Source organism: Canis lupus, chromosome 13 (genome assembly GCF_011100685.1).
Source record: "Canis lupus familiaris isolate Mischka breed German Shepherd chromosome 13, alternate assembly UU_Cfam_GSD_1.0, whole genome shotgun sequence".
Classification (NCBI taxonomy): domain Eukaryota; kingdom Metazoa; phylum Chordata; class Mammalia; order Carnivora; family Canidae; genus Canis; species Canis lupus.
This window is the reverse complement of record NC_049234.1, coordinates 59388082-59405978: the sequence shown is the minus strand read 5'-3', so window position 1 is coordinate 59405978 and position 17897 is coordinate 59388082. Positions and strand designations below refer to the sequence as shown.

General features: G+C 36.9%; 1 protein-coding gene across 1 annotated transcript in view; it reads left to right on the top strand.

Annotated features, from left to right (window-relative positions):
• Positions 1-16190, top strand: part of LOC482174 (transmembrane protease serine 11F) — a 100683-nt gene extending 84493 nt beyond the window's left edge. Inside the window, exons 8-11 of the mRNA XM_038556211.1 lie at positions 1103-1304; positions 5510-5769; positions 7818-7960; positions 12219-16190. Of these exons, the coding sequence (XP_038412139.1) occupies positions 1103-1304; positions 5510-5769; positions 7818-7960; positions 12219-12377 (764 nt within the window). The 3' untranslated portion in view covers positions 12378-16190. The remainder of the gene's footprint in view (positions 1-1102; positions 1305-5509; positions 5770-7817; positions 7961-12218) is intronic.
• The last annotated feature ends 1707 nt before the right edge of the window (positions 16191-17897 follow it).

Below are 17897 nucleotides of genomic sequence, written 5' to 3'. Positions count from 1 at the left end.
AAGTTTCTGGAAGAAAATTCCCCTTTGAAAAAAACTAGCATTTTTAATAAAAATATAAATAATTAAAAGGTATATTAATAGGGGTGCCTGGATGACTCGATTGGTAGAGCACGCAACTCTTGATCTTGGAGTCATGAGTTTGAGCCCCACAATGGGTACAGAGCTTATTTACAAAAAATAAAAATAGGGGCACCTCGATGGCTCAGTCAGTTAAGTGTCTGACTCTTGATTTTGGCTCAGATCAAGATCTTAAGGTCATGAGGTGGAGCTCCACATTAGGCTCCAGGCTCAGCACAGAGTCTGCTTGTCCCTCTTCCTTCCTCTTTGTCCCTCCCCTCCCCTTCCCACCTCCTTAAAAGATAAATAAAATCTTTTAAAAAATAAATAAAAAATGAAAATAAAAGTTACATTAATAAAATATATCAATATTCTTTCAAGTCTTATTAAGGTTGATTTGAGCTCTAACAAATTAAAGGTTTGTTGTCAGGGAATCAGAATTTTTTAAAAACTAGTGTTTCAAGTTTTAGAAAACCAAAAAAGGTCATTATTAAGACTTTAAATTCAAGGCTTGCAAAGACAATGTATAAATTCATGTCAAGGGAGAATCATGACCTGCATTCAGTACTGGGCTCTCTCTCAGGAGCAAGAACACAAGCTTTGATGTAGATCCTCCTAATTTTATGTCACTCACCAGCTGAGTGACCTCCAGAAATTTATGTTCTCTTTCCAAGATGCAGTTTTCTCATCTGAGAAGTCTGTTGCTATAAATAAATCCAAATACTTAGCAGAGGACCTGTATGTTTTTAATGCTCAATAAGTTACTTCTCTACCTCTCTATTTATCCATCCATATATGCTTAATAGGGAGAGACAAGAAGTTAATCCCCAGACTGAATGCCTTGATGGATTAGTCAATATTTCTTCTGAACCTCAACAGGATCAGAAAGACCCCTGCAGACTAACCTCAGACACTGAGTCCCAGAAAAAGGTTAAAGAACAGTAGGCACAAGCGACTGCCAAAGCATCTGCACCCAATGCGAATCAGCATATGCCCTTTTGTCCTCCTTTTCATGAAAACAAGCTAACATGTATTTCTGTGACAGGCTGTGGAATAAGGATGACATCTTCAAACATGCCTTTATCAGCATCCTCTTCTACTGAAAGGATTGTCCAAGGGAGGGAAACAGCCATGGAAGGAGAGTGGCCATGGCAGGCCAGTCTCCAGCTCATAGGGGCAGGTCATCAGTGTGGAGCCAGCCTCATCAGTAACACATGGCTGCTCACAGCAGCTCACTGCTTCCGCAAGTAAGTTCCCAGGGCTGTTGTGAGTCTTCTTGGCCTGGTCATCAATTGCCACCAATTCAGCGCTTGGGAAAAGCTTAGCTCACCAGTTTCTCTTTTACTCCATTCGGAATGGATCCTGCTCTGTCCTCTAAATGCATGATGCTTGCTCTACTCCTCATTCATGTGCTCCTTTCTCTCTTTTCTCAATATTTATGATGTTTGGTTTGTTTCACTCTTATGGTTTCAACCACGTATTTTCCTATATTATCATAACACTAGTGTTATCTTTCCTACTCTATCATAAATTATTGTAAGTGTCAAGACTGATTGTTATACATGTAACAAATATAAACTCTTCCATGTACTGAAGAAAAAAACTCAGCTGCTTCTGTTAACTTTCTTTTTCTCTCATTAACCCCTTTATTCCTTTATTCTCTGTCAACATCCACCATCACTTTATAGGCAAGAAAAAATGAAGGATAACACTCTTGGAGCTCTTCCTTTAAGAACCATGTGAGCTGTGTGTTTCAGAGAAGTATGTGTATGACGAGAGGGACTTGCCATCCTGTTTGACTGCCTTTCTGAAAACTCATCATATATGACTTGACAGGAGTGCGCTGATTGGGCTTTCACAGCTATCGCTTCTAAGATTCAGCTGTGTCAGTTCACATACATGGACCTCCTGTTGCCCCAGGAGATCAAGCACAACTCATCTCTCCTCCCTGAGGCTTCTTTTAAACTCTCAAAAGACAAAAGCTCTGAATAAAGCCCTGGACAGTGGCATTGTTCACACTCTTTTTCAGAGGAAACTATGGTTGGTAGATGAGGGGGCTCTTTGCCATTCTTCCAAGAGTAACACCCAAACAGTTCCAAGGTGTCTACACCTTTCTTTATGGGTAGAGGTATAATGAAAATGACCAGGGGATTTAAAGTGACTGTCACTCTATCATTTTAGAGAAAAAAAGGGATTCACTTATATACATTTATAATCCTCAAAATAATTAGCATCATGCTTTAGGGGAACTTGAGTTCCATTAATTTAAAGCTTTCTGATTTTGGAGTTCATGTAGTTCTCCAATTTTTGCACTTGTTTTGGAGGGTGTCATCCATATTAGGTTTTTTTTTTTTTTTTTAAGATTTATTTATTTATTTATTTATTTGACAGAGAGAGCACAAGCAGGGGGAGCAGGAGAGGGAGAAATAGGCTCCCTGCTGAGTAGGGAGCCAGATGTGGGGCTCAATTCCAGGAATTGACCTAAGCCACAGGCAGACACTTAATTGACTGAGCCACCCAGGCACCCCCCATTTTAGTTTATAACTGACCTTTGTTTATATAAATTAGAGATAAATAAACCCAGAATGTCAACTTATTAATATCTAATGCAGAATATAAAATACAATGATTGAAAAACATGTCTCAGCAGGTCGAGTGAAGTCTCTGTGTGAGATATCATTTAACAGAGATCAGCCACTGAGTGTGATAAAGTAGGCATAACTGGTGACCTTCATAAGAGACACTAGTATTAGTGGTATGATGGGGAGAGGAATAAATTCAAGAGAGAATTGGAAGAAATACTTGGATTCTGTGAGTTTAGATACCACTTTCAAGGAGTTTTTAAATGAATGGGAACAGAGAAATTTGACCGTAAAGGGTGGTTGTGGACTCAAAAGAAGAATTTTTTAGATATTATAGCATATTTTTATGCCAAATGTGATAATTCAAAACAGTTGGAAAAGGTGATGGTCCTGGAGAAAAAGAGTTCAATTTTGGGGGTGATATAACTCTCCCAATGCTATAATTGCACCTTGCATTATACTATCATGAAAGAAAAATACAGTGTACTTTGAGGAGAATATCACAATTATCCAAGTAACTTTGAAATTATTATAAGTGTATTTTTCTACAGAAATGGAGTATTTTTAAGACTTGTGTTTAAGACAAATCTTCATACCCTTAGGTCCATGAAAATTGATCCCAATCTTTGTGCCACAGTGTGGGTGGGAACAAAGTTCTTGACAGCATGTCAGGAGCCACAGGCCATCTCTTTCTGACACTAACCCACTGGATATATCATTTACCTGAGTGAGTCATTTAACTTCTAAGTTTCAGTATCTTTATCCATAAAATATTGATTGAATTGAGTCTATTCCATGAGATCCCTTTTTAGTGGACAATACATGCAGGGATAGGGTATTTCTATTTGATCTACTCAGTCTATGAGCTCTTAAGGACTGACAAGTCATATATTTCTTTGTATCCTCCAGATTTCTAGTTTTCAAAAGGATGTTTCAGCCCTAAGATTTCTTTTTTTTAAATTTTTTTTATTGGAGTTCAATTTGCCAACATATAGCATAACACCCAGTGCTCATCCCGCCAAGTGCCCCCCTCATTGCCATCACCCAGTCACCCCAACCCCCCGCCCATTTCCCCTTCCATTACCCCTTGTTCATTTCCCAGAGTTGGGTGTCTCTCATGTTTTGTCACCCGCACTGATATTTTCACTCATTTTCTCTCCTTTCCCTTTATTCCCTTTCACTAATTTTTATATTCCCCAAATGAATGAGACCATATAATGTTTGTCCTTCTCCAATTGACTTACTTCACTCAGCATAATACCCTCCAGTTCCATCCACGTGGAAGCAAATGGTGGGTATTTGTCATTTCTAATGGCTGAGGAATATTCCATTGTATACATAAACCACATCTTCTTTATCCATTCATCTTTCCATGGACACCGAGGCTCCTTCCACAGTTTGGCTATTGTGGACATTGCTGCTAGAAACATCGGGGTGCAGGTGTCCCGGTGTTTTACTGCATCTGTATCTTTGGGGTAAATCCCCAGCAGTGCAATTGCTGGGTCGTACAGCCCTAAGATTTCTGCGTCAAATAAAATCTTCCTTTAAAGTATTAAATAAATAAAATAGCCTTCCCCATCTCTAGGTCTTTGTGATGCCCACCTCCTTTCTTCCTCCCACTCTTAGACACACCAAGCCTGCTCATCCCTGAGGGCAGTACAGAATACTTTGAAAATCACTGATCTTTCAGGTTTTTTACTACATTTAGAAGTTCATGATTCACCAACACAGTAATCCTGCATGAACAAGGAAACCCCCTTTACGAATTCTTCTCCGTGTGATCTCCTTCTACATAATTTTCCTTTACACAGACAATTTCAAGATTCTATATATTTCACAGGGATAAGTAGAAAAACAGGAAACTGGGCTTTGGGAAAGAATAGGGAGGTAAAGAGAGAGTAGTACTAGAGAGAATTTGCTTGTAATGGAAGCTTGTGGGAGAGAAAAGCGTCTGTGTGGGGAAGATCCTCAAAAATGCTAAAAGGGACTGACCAGACCAGGTCAAAAGCAGGAGTGGTGGGGCAAGGGGAGAGTCTAACAGCATGACATTGAATTAGATCTGCTTAGCTCTTCAATATCTGGATAGTGTATGGGCAGAGGGTGGAGAAACAAACCAGTGTGCACATAAGTGTTTGTGAAGCAGGGAAGATCACACTTTGTGTCAAAGATCACAGTAAGCTACAGTATACAAGAGCAAACAAGTAAGTCATTAAGTAAGAATGGTTGGAATGTCTGGTACAGACGGAAAATGCCTCCTAGTATCCATATTATCCAAAACAAATCAAAATAAATTTCTACACATTTCATTGAAATTATAGAAGAAGGAATCTGAAGAGTTTTTAACAAGGAATTAAAAGATTGGCAATTAATTATAAATATCAGTTACTATTATTAATAAAAATAAAGCATGAAAATTCCAATTAGCTGCTGTGCTCCTTTTAATTTTAGAGGATGTAAAATATTTTTAAGGGCTTTTGTACACTCACTTGTCTCATTAATATTTTAAACTCTATTTGCCATAAGGCCAACAATGGCAAATTCTCCCACCAGAGAGATTTTTCAGGAGCATAATCCCAGTAGTTGGGAGAAATACAATCTTCATCTCTTTTTTTAAAAAAAGATTTTATTTATTTATTCATGAGAGACACACAGAGAGAGAGAGAGAGAGGCAGAGACACAGGCAGAGGGAGAAGCAGGCTCCATGCAGGGAGCTGGATGCAAGACTCGATCCCAGGACCCTGGGATTATGACCTGAGCCAAAGGCAGATGCTCAACCACTGAGCCACCCAGGTGCGCCAAGAAATACAATCTCAATCTCTTTTAAAAGATACAGTTGAACATCACAAACCTTACTCTTGAATTTTTTGCAGAAATAAAGACCCAAGGCAATGGATTGCTACTTTTGGTACAACTATAACACCACCTGCAGTGCAGCGAAGTCTGGGGAAAATTATCCTTCATGAAAACTACCACAGAGAAACAAATGAAAATGACATTGCTTTGGCTCAGCTTACTACTCGAGTTGAGTTTTCAAATATAGTCCAGAGAGTTTGCCTCCCAGATTCATCTATAAAGTTGCCACCTAAAACAAGTGTATTTGTCACAGGTTTCGGATCCATTGTAGATGATGGTGAGTAGTTCAAACTAATATACTTAGTACACATTTATCTTGAACTCTAAGGAGCTGTCCTAGGAATCCCTTTTCATACTTTTCGTAAAAATAATGTTGATGCTTCCAATGTGTATGGCCTAGAGCAGAACAGGATGGTATGGTTAGAAAGTAAAAGGAATCGGGTCCTTTTCCTTGAGTTCACAATTAATTGGAGCAGCAGTGAAAAAGAGGAAAGGCTAATAGAGAAGAGAAGAACGGACAATTTTAGGTGCTACAAGAAGGGCCAAAATACTACTACGGAACTACAAGGAAGTAGTCTAAATTGTGTTTCCCAGAGGTTGAAACTCCTAGTTAGCATATACTTCAGATCACAATCTTAATGATAGCTTTTTAAAGATTTTATTTATGTATGTATTTATTTATGTATTTATGTATTTATTTATGGAGAGAGAGAGAGCATATGGGCAAAGGAGTAGCAGGGGAGAGGCAGAAGGAAAAGGCGAGGGAGAGAATCTTGAGCAAAGTCCACACTGAACGCAGAGCCTGACATGTGGCTCAATCTCACAACCCTGAGACCATGACCTGAGCTGAAACCAAGAGTCAGACCCTTAACTGACTGAGCCACTTAGGTGCCCCAATGATAGAGCTTTTTTCTTTCTTTCTTTCTTTCTTTCTTTCTTTCTTTCTTTCTTTCTTTCTTTCTTTCTTTCTTTCTTTTTCTTTCTTTCTTCTTCTCTTTCTTTCTTTCTTTCTTTCTTTCTTTCTTTCTTTCTTTCTCTCTTTCTCTTTCTTTCCTTTCTTTCTTTCTTTCTTTCTTCTTTCTGTCTAAATTCTTCCTCATTTTAATGAGGATTTCTGATGATTATAAGCATAAAGTGTGTTGTGAATGTTTTGAGAGTTTTCATTTTGGTTAGTTAATTTAAAATATATTTCTTTTCATCTGTCTCATCTCATGGGTGTTGAAAGATACCAGTTCTATAAATCGGAGACCAGAACTTAAGATTTCTAGGTATTAGCTCATTCCACACTGAAGAGAGAGATCAATTGTTTTAAAGTGGGAAATAAGAAATGTTTAAGGTTCTATCAAAGATCATCCTGAAAAAAAAAAAAAAAAAAGATCATCCTGAAGAAAGTAAGAGACAAATGCTAATGGATTTTACTTATTTATTTGTAAGTGAGCACAAGCAGGAGGAGGGGCAGAGGGAGAAGCAGACTCCCTGCTGAACGGGGAGCACAATGGGGGGGGGCGGGGATGGATCCCAGGATTCTGGGATCATGACCTGAGCTGAAGGCAGATGCTTAACCAACTGAGCCATCCAGGAACCCCTGGCTTTTTTTTTTTTTCTTGACAGAGCTCTATTATATGTAAAATTTCCCAAAAGCCTCATCTCCAACTGGACTTCATCAGATGTTGTTACAAGTCTCCTTTCGTGTTCTCTGCCTTCATCACTAATTTAGGACTACTCACCAACAGCTTCAATCTGGAGTCCTAAGCTACTTCCTTTCCTTCATGTAACCTCCAACCTTTCTCCATACTGGCATGAGTTGCTAACATATCTTGGGCATTGGTTCTGTTCCCATGCTTCAAGACACCCCTAAATAACGTACTATAACATAGAATAGGGCAAACAGCACTGTGCAGCTCATGAATATCTGCTTGAATATCTGCTTGAATATCTTTCAGAAAATAAATGTACTTCCCTGAGACTTAATTTCCTTATACAGAAAAGGGTAGCAATTGGTCAAGATCAGTATGGCGAACCCTCTTCTCATGAAAAAAAAAGAAGTGCATCCACGAACACTATTACATATAGTTTTGTAGGGGTTCTAATAACTTGAAGATTCACAAATATGATATAATATTGGAATGTGCATGTGTATAGCTCCTTGCATTTAGACATTTATGAAACAACATAAATCAGGCAATAATTCATTATAATTAATGTTAATAATCTTTTGTTTTTGTTCCTAGGAATATGCAATATATGTGTTTTACATGTTTTAGATACAGTTATATTCAAAGAACACATTTTCTGTTTGTATGTGTATGTTTGTTTGTGTAATAGGACCCACACAAAATAAACTTCGGCAAGCCAGGGTTGAAACCATAAGCACCGATGTGTGTAATAGAAAGGATGTGTACGATGGCCTGATAACTTCAGGAATGCTATGTGCTGGATTCATGGAAGGAAAAGTAGATGCATGTAAGGTAAGTCCAAAGCCAACGTCAAAATTTTGAAAGGAAAATTTCCATTAGCTATTTCTAAACTTGGCATGTATTTCCTCTGGGAGAGGAAAAAAAAAGTCATCTCTTTCACCAAGAATTCAGTTTATTTAATAATCATAATATTAAAAAGTTCTTGTATCGAGTGTTTACTGGGTACCAAGCCAAGAGCTTAGCATTTTTTATATATTGTTTTATTTAATATGGTGAAATCGAAGAGGTACTATTATTATGCCTATTTTGCAAATTAAGAGATTAAAGTCTAATTGCTCCCTATTTCTGGTTCAAACAATTACTGTTCTATTCTATTTGTTTTCTTAAACAAAATTGGAAACAAAAGACAGAGAAATCTCTCCTCTGAAGACCATTTATTCGGCTTTGGCATCATCTCTCGTGCATCTTGTTTTCATTCCCTGGCCTACAAGTCTCTCTCTTCATCCCTCTCTCTCTACAATGATCTTGATACTTGAAACAGCTTTCCTCTCCATCCCAAGCCTGTAGTACTAATGTCGATCCCACGATTGAAATCTTGGATTTTTAGTTCCTAGTTTCCTAACCCCCAGTGATCTTCACTTCTCAGTCATCATTTCTAGAGTCACATCTTGAGCCTTGTCACCCAAAATTGTTCCATGTCCAAAAATACTAATTCCCCAAATCTTCCTATTTAACAACTATCTTCAATCCTTCTGGCCTGCATTTTAAGCTATTCCTGCTCCTTAGGCCACGCTCTTTATGTTGCACCTCAACCTACCAGTCCTCATCCCCCAACATACACAGCCACACATATGTATATAGTGTCCTTTCTTTGTTTTATTTTGTCCTTTAGCTTTTATCACCATCCAGTATATAATCTATTTTATTTAGATGGTTTATTTTCTGTCTCTCCCACTAAACCAGAATATAAACTTCATGAAGGCACAGGTTTGGGGGGGTCTATTTGATTTACTACTATATTACCAACACCTAACACAGTGCCTGGCACAAATATTTGTTGGCTGAATAAAATGTCACTTTTCTTCGACTTCATAAAGATATATAGACCATTGCTTCTCTGCTTTATCACATTCCATTCATTCTTTCTTCCACTGTCAACTTGACCAACTTAGATTTCACTATTAATCATTCTCTGAACACTTGCTAATATCCCAAGTTCTCTTCTTGATCTCTCTTTTCAGTGTTTCTGTCTGACAAAATCCCAAAGCTGGAAGAACTCAATTACTTAATCTCTCTTTCTCTCTCTCTCTCTGCCTGTACTTATGAAGTCATATGCTCCTGGAAAAATTATAACAGAACACATTGGTACCACTATACATTCTGGATAACAAAAGTGACAATCTTATTTTTGTGTTTTTTTTCCAAATCCACCTTCCTCTGAATTTTCCCTACACTTTCCACTTTCCTTAACTTTTGGGATTTTTTCTACCATTTTTTTAAATTTTTTATTTATTTATGACAGTCACACACAGAGAGAGAGAGAGGCAGAGACACAGGCAGAGGGAGAGGGAGAAGCAGGCTCCATGCACCTGGAGCCTGACGTGGGATTCGATCCCGGGTCTCCAGGATCGTGCCCTGGGCCAAAGGCAGGCGCCAAACCGCTGCGCCACCCAGGGATCCCTTTTTTCTACCTTTTTATTCTCAACTGATTATTTGTTTTCCAGTTTTCAAGGAAAAATAGAAGTCATAAGTAGAGGATTTTCTCATCTTCCCAGCACCAAGCGGCAGACCTGTCTTCATCTGAACCCCTTTGCTCCACCTTCAGCTTAGGTCATAACAGGAAAGTGACCTCTTCTCTGAGGCTGATCCCTTCTCTGCTCATTTTCTTCTTGGCCTTTTGGGGAAGTTTACATTAGCATTGTTTCCTCTCTTTTCATAGTCAAGAGTTCTCTTGCAACTAGATCCTTTTCTATTCATCTCTCTTTTTTAGTTTTTTTTATTTATTTATTTAAAAAAATACTTTATTTTTTCATAGAGAGAGACACACACACACAGGGAGGGGCAGAGACATAGGTAGAGGGGGAAGCAGGCTCCCTGCGGGGAACCCGATGTGGGACTCCAGGATCATTATCCAAGTCAAAGGCAGATGCTCCACTACCGAGCCACCCAGGCATCCTATTCAACTCTCTTAAGTTAAGGCAAAACAAAACAAAACAAACAAACAAAAAAAACCCCAACTTTTTCTTGACCCATAATGCCTTCAGCTAGCACCACATCTTATCTCTTGACTGTGAAATATTCGGGAAAATGTTCATACTCACTGTCTCAATTTTCTCAGCCCCCTTCACACCATTTCAGTATAGTTTCTGCTGAATCACTTCATCAAAATAGCTCTTCTTGAGGTTTCCACTGATCTACCAATGACCTTCAACAAATATCTTTTTGTTTTACTCTTTTTTTTTTTCATCTCCTAGCACCTTCTAATAATGCTTACCACTCCCTCTTTCTTGTCTTCCTTGGCTTGTAATGATTTTCATCTTACATGTCTGTCTGCTTCTTCTCTCTTTACTTCCCTTGCAGGCTCATTCTCTTAATCCTTGCTATTAAATTTTGGTCTATTCTGCCCCTCTTTTTACTGTATACTTTCTCCCTAGAAGACCTGACTTTCTTCCTTAGCTTCATATGCCATCCTTTGACAGATGATTCATGAATTTATACTTCTAGTCCCAACCTCCCCTCTGATCTCCAGATTTACATATTCAGTTCCTACTTGACAACTCCCCTTGGATATTTCAAAGATATCTCAAATTCAAAGTGTCACACCTGTCACACACTCTTCTGCTCTCTGCCCCTTCAACCTGATCCTCTCTTTTTTTTGTCTCTATGAAAGGCATCGCCTTTCATTCTATTTAGCTAGAGACTAGAAGGCACTCTAGCATTCTTTCTCTACCCCTTACCCAATTGATTACCTAATCCCATGGATTTCACCTCCTTAAATATCTCTGTCATCTCTTGCTTCCCTTGTCCCACTTTATCTTCACCACCTCCACCTCCCGCCATCCAGAGAAATTAGTCATCCAGCTAGTTTCCTTATATTTACCTTTATACTCCTTTCCTGCATTAGTCATATGAAAGCCACAATGATTTCTAACAAGATACTAATCTGATATCCTGTTAAACTCCTTCTTAAAAAACTTTAGTGGCTTACCTTCAGTCTTAAGATAGAAAATATAACTTCTAAGAAGGACCCACATGGTTCCTCAAGGACTAGTTCTCCTGACCTCTCCATTCTCATCACACAGTACTTGCCCCCTTGCTTTCTTCTCTTCAGTCCTGCTTTTGTTTCCCCCAGACTTTTGTGTATGCCAGGCTCCTACATGCCAAAGAGCATTTGCAATGCTGTTCCCTCTGTTTAGAACATCTTATATCTCCACCTTCCTTTTCATGCTTAAATCCTTTAGATATTAGCTCAATTACATCTCATCAGGAGATGAAATATGTGGGCTTGTTTAATATTCTTTTTATAACCTAAACTTCAAGTTTATGAGTATAGGGAACATTTACTTTTGGTCATGATGAATCCTGAATGCCCATCAGGATGCCTGGGACACAGCTGGAACTCAATAAATACTTGATAAAAGTAGTTGGTAAAAGGATAAATGAGTGAGGTGGAAGAGGCACAGAGAGGTTAATTATCTTACCGTAAGTCACACAGCCAGTAATTAACAGAGCTAGTCTTGAAACTTAGCAGTTCAATTACCAAGACCATACTTTCAACCACTACATGTATATCTGTTTATTTACTTAATTGTCCTTGTTCCAAAACAGATTTAAGAGGGCTTATATGAAATCCAACAAGCAAACATAAATTAGAATTAGGTGTATGAAAGACAAGAAGACCAAGAATTGGTCTATAATATAGAGTCTAACTTTACTCAGAGATCATCAAAGCTTTCCACCTATGCTCATGGATACTAACTTTTATATATATGTACTTACTAAATCATGCATAAGTTATCTAATCAAACTAGAAAAAAATCCAAAGATATTGAACCAGAAATAGTGTAACCATTCCTTATGAATGAGGTTTAGCCTTTCTAGAAAACAATGCACTTTAATGTCTTGGACAAAATTTTAACTCAATTCAGAGAAACACATCATATAATTTATTTCTAGTCTGGCTGCCTGTTCCATGTACCAATTTCCTTTTTTTTTTTTTCCTCTATGGAAGGGAGATATTGCAGTGACTTTCTTCCTGAATTAAAAATTGGATTTAATAATTTTAAATGTATTTTTGTTTTTTCTCAAGGGTGATTCTGGTGGACCACTGGTTTATGATAATCATGACATCTGGTACTTAGTTGGTATAGTAAGTTGGGGACAGTCATGTGCTCTGCCCAAAAAACCTGGGGTCTACACGAGAGTGACTCAGTATCGAGAATGGATTGCTTCAAAGACTGGCATCTAGTGTGAATTGTCCATGAATTATATCCATGGCACACGAAGCTGAAGTCCCTGCATGTTGTGTATTATTTATAGTCATGTGGTTTGGATCAGGTTTTTTTTCTGGATGTCAAGAAATCCTCTGACTCAGACTAATTTAATATCACAAGGTGGTCTTTGCATAGAGAACTCTTTCTACCCTGAGGGAGGAAGACACAGCAAATGGCAATTGAACCAACTCTTCACTCTTCACAAGGGAAACTGATGCTTATTAATAAGATGAGTATTTACAAATCTTTTCCTCTGATGGAAGATAAGAAACATCATTTTTTCACAGAATATGAAGAGCTCCCAGGGCTGCCAAAAACTTAATATATAATAACCTGGAGCATTTGTAACTCTTGTAGCAAAACATCATTCCCCGAGAATTCAGAGCTTCAACATTCTAAAACTAATGGCTGGACATTCAATGGCTAGAATGGAGAAGTATGGACTTACAATATAACTTGAACTCCAACCTGGGTTTGTAAATAATAATACAAAGGATTATCATTAACAAGAAGAGTTGCCATTTAAAACATGTTTGAGTGTATCTGAATGTATTGTTAATATTGTTATACACATAAGCACTAGCTTCAGGATGCATGTTGTATTGCTAAGAAGCATTTTTGATTCATTGTTTAACAGCATCTTGCTGTTCATATATCTGTTGAAGTTGGACCAGGAAGAAGACAAAGGAAGAATCTTGGGAGCATTTTTCCATGTGGACAAAGAATATAAAAAGAACTAATGGGACATAGGCACACAAAGTTGTTTCCAAAAGATTAATAGGGAGAATACTCCTTAGATTTTTGGTGGAATGAGCTGTCCAATTATTTATTTAGAAATATTTACATCAGCATATTGTAACTGGTGCTTTTGTAAGTCTTCAGCTCTCTGACAGGTCAGATATCTATCAGGTTGGGAGAATTGATTTGTATAAGCACTTAGAACAGTACCTCATGTATATTGAGCACTGTGTGGATGTTTCTTGTATATGGAGGAAAGGAATGCCTCCATGAGCTTTAAGATAAACTAAGTTAATTTGTCAAATGAGTGAATGACTTTGGGGCTTAAATAGAGCCCAGAGTCTAGTGATAGAGACACAGGCTTTGGGGCAGCCCCGGTGGCGCAGCGGTTTAGTGCTGCCTGCAGCCCAGGGCGTGATCCTGGAGACCCAGGATTGAGTCCCGGGTCGGGCTCCCTGCATGGAGCCTGCTTCTCCCTCTGCCTGTGTCTCTGCCCCCCTCTCTCTCTGTCTCTGTCTCTATGAATAAATAAATAAAATCTTTAAAAAAAAAAAAAGAGAGAGACACAGGCTTTGGAACCACCTGCCCAAGCTTAAATGTTGGCTCTGCCACATATGAACTGTGTGTCCTGGCACCAGTTTCCTAACATCTCTGTGCATCAGCACTTTCATCTCTACAATAGAAATAAAAATACTATCTACCTCATATGGTTGTTATGAGGATTAAATGCATTAATAGAAGCAAAGCACTTGGAATAGTGTCTGCACACAGTATCTCAATAGGGACTACCTACTATTAATTATTATTAATGTGCCTTGGACTCAATGAAACAATATGCTTTTAAAAAGCTATCCTTTAAAATCATGTATTTGATGTCAGAATGCTTAAATTACACTGTAAAAAAAACCCTAAGTAAAATACTCGATTTTTAAAATCATTTTTGATATCTCCGTATATTTGCGACTATGTCTGTCATAGACACAGTTGCATGGTACATGGTCGGCTGTCACCAGGGTTATGACTAGAAATGCAGCAGTATTCATCCTTAGGGCTCAGATGTGAGACCACAAGTACTAGATTTGTTCTGATTTATCAGAGAAAGATCTAGCCTTTCTGTTTCTTTAGTGACAAAGTTTTGTTAATTTTTATGTATATGTGTTTATCTGTAATATATGTAAGCAAGATAAATCTAACTTTAAAGTTTTCCTAGTTATTATTTACATCTTGATATTAAAATACAATAAACACAAAAGATCATCCTTGTACACTTTCCTTTTAAAAAGAAAATGTCACCAAATTTCTGAATTGATGACAATTAATAATTAAATATCAGTAGAAGAGCAGAGTAAAAACTTAAATGTTTATAGTTTCTTCTATATGCAGAGAAACACCCAAAGCTTTCTAGAGAATATTTAGTAAATTTAAGAAATACTTGATTCAAGACTGACCTTTTTATATTAAAGCTAAACAAAATCTTTGTTAAAAACAGGAAAACAAATCTGTATATAAAATAAATAAATTTCTACTGTGTAAGTTCTATAACAATGAATATATGCTTTTGTGTAGCTATATTTACATTTCATAAGATTGATAGCTTTTTTGCATGTATCTGTGAAACTGTACACTGACTTAGATAATCAATGCTCAATTCAATTCAAGATATTTTAATGCAAATGAGAGGAATAAGTACAAAAGGCCATTAAGTAAATCTGAGAAATGGAAAATAGATTTTTAAAACAGGATATACATGCCCTATTTTTAGCTTGCTATCTGACCTATTGAGTGTTGTTATAGGAATCATGCAATACCTTTTACCTCATGTTTTCCATCTATCAAATGAGACATTAAATGATCTACCTCATGGCATTGTTGTGAGGCTTTCCTGTTGAGTAAGTTGAAAAGTTGAAGAATGTTTAAAGCCTGCAAAAAAATGCAAAATGTATTATTGTAAACTGTTATCAGTACAGACGATGCTGCAAATACATGGATTGTAAAAAAAGTGAGGTTTTTTTTACAGTATTGACATTTTTATTTATCAATAGTATTGCCTTATGAATTTTGCAAAAATATTGTGGTTTTTAAAAAAGCAAACCTGCTTTTGCCTCGTGTTGTCAATGTTATAGTAATATTCATGTCTTAAAAAAAAACAAAAAAACTACAATTTGTTTGATGCATTGTTTGAAAGACAGGTCAAATCTATTAAACTGACAGTAAACAATACAGCACAAAATCCCTGTAGAATCCTGATGGAATTTGGGGTGCCATGAAAACTAAAGGGTTAGTTTTAGTGCTAGAACAAGATTGGACCAAAATTTTTGCAATATTTAACCATCTCTCAGTAAAAATCGTAGTTCGACAACAATAAGAACAAAAATATATTAATGGGAATCTACCCTTTTCAACTGAATAAATCTGTCACGTTGTTAATATGTTTGTTTTGGGGGGCTCTGTGTTTAAGGCATTCCTTCATGTAATAATGAAAACGAAAAATAACCCTCGGCTAGTCCAGTGTTCTTCCCACTACTCTCATCTGAGTTATGCAGGTGTCACCAGCCAGGAATATTGCAGTTCTAGAAGTCACTGGAATTAGATTGTTGTAATCAGTGTTTCTCCATGCAAAAACAAAGCAAAACAAAACAACAGTGAGATAAGTTAAATTCACATGGTTTTCAGCAAAGCATCATTGGATGAAAACAGTTTTACAACTAGGATAAACAACACCACTTAAAAGTATACCCAACTATACCTAAAGAAATGAGGGTAATTTTTATGCAGCAAAGCTCCAGAGCTGGTTAATTGACAGTAATTTAAACCTTTAATATGGTAGAAATTAAAATTCTATACTATTTTTAAGTGAGGAGTAGCAAAAGATTTTGAACTCTACTAAACAACAAATGTCTATTTTTCTCTTTCCTCTTTTTACTGCCTCAAAAAATCTGTTTTATAAACAGATAAAGCTACAGAAAGCCCACGAAAATGTAGTATATTAAAAACTTTGATTAAGCTGTTTTTGTACATACCTACAATAAATATTCTTTTACAGGTTTCAATATTTTCTTTGTCTTTAAGTTTTAATTGTAGCTAATAAGAATGAGAGTAATGCAATCATATCATACAATTAAAAACAAATAAAACTTTATTTCCTACTGCCTTCAATCTCTGCAATGAGACATTGACCTATCTACCTCATGATATTTATGAAACTTCCCTGTTGAATAATAACATCCAAAAGTCAGAACATGTTTAAAGCTTGTTTGAAAAGTGCAAAATATATTGCTAGGTACTGATCACACAACTGATGACAAACTTGCACTAAGATTGTCATCATGTTTTTATATTGTGTTACCGTTTTCATTTATCCATACTATCGCTTTGCATAGTTTGCAAATACTATTGTTTTGTTGAAATTATATTTAGCATTTTCTTGAAAAGAAATAGCATATAATGCCACTCATATACATTATTTTTAATATTAATTTATTGCAAAAAGAAAAATAGGCAAATGAAATGGTTTTTCACTTAATAGCTTTATAATCCAGGGACACCTGGGAGGCTCAGTCAGTTAAGCATCTGACTCTTGATTTCAGCTCAGGTCATGATCTCAGGGTCATGAGATCAAGCTCCCCATTGGACTCTGTGCTCAAATATTTAAAATTACTTTTAAAAATAAGGGAAGGGAGAAGAAATGTGTGGGAAATATCAGAAAGGGAGACAGAACGTAAAGACTGCTAACTCTGGGAAACGAACTAGGGGTGGTAGAAGGGGAGGAGGGCGGGGGGTGGGAGTGAATGGGTGACGGGCACTGGGTGTTATTCTGTATGTTAGTAAATTGAACACCAATAAAAAAAAAAAAAGAAAAAAAGAAAAAAAAATAAAATAAAAGTTATTATACAGTTGACCATGGAAAATATCAAAAGTAGTCCAAAGTAAGCATTTAACAAAGTATATTTTTAAAACTCTGCTTTGTAACATCTTAGTCTATATTCTGGATTATTAAAAGTTCTGTAAGTAACAAAGCTATGCAATAAAGAGAATGCGAAGCAGTTGTCATAGCTTTCCTGTGAAGTTCTATTTTTATACACTTTGTTCTATTGTCAGAATCTATGTCCCACCTTTTATTTTAAAATGTGGTTTCATAGAAAAGGAAATCATCCTGTTAGATTTTCTTCTCTTTCTACTCCCAGACTTAGGTGTTCTCTGTAAAAGATGTTCAGATGCCCACTTTTCAAATATTTCCAGAGAGAAATTTCATAAATGCATGAGACTGCCTTCTTAATGGTTTTAATAACCACTTTCTTTCTTTTTTTTTTTTAAAGATTTTATTTATTTATTCATGGGAGACACACAGAGAGAGTCAAGACAGAGGCAGAGGGAGAAGCAGACTCCCTTTTGGGAGCCTGATGCAGAACTCGATCCCAGCACCCCAGGATCATGACCTGAGCCAAAGACCTGAGCCAAAGATGCTTAATCACTTGAGCTACCCAAGCATCCCTAATAGCCACTTCTCATCATCTGTATAATCGACCAAAAAGAAGAGGTTATAAAGCAACCAAAATAGTTTTGAGGGGTTTTAGGAAATGCAATCCAGGAGACAGAGTGGACAGAAACTGAAAATGTGCTCCGGATTGTAAGCAGGCGAATGCAGTTACAAAGGCAAAAACCACAAGGTTACATAACTTGTTTTGAAGGAATTATGCTTAGTGCTGGCAGAGCTAAATTATGTAACACATTTATTGACTATTTAGCTAAGAGGTGTT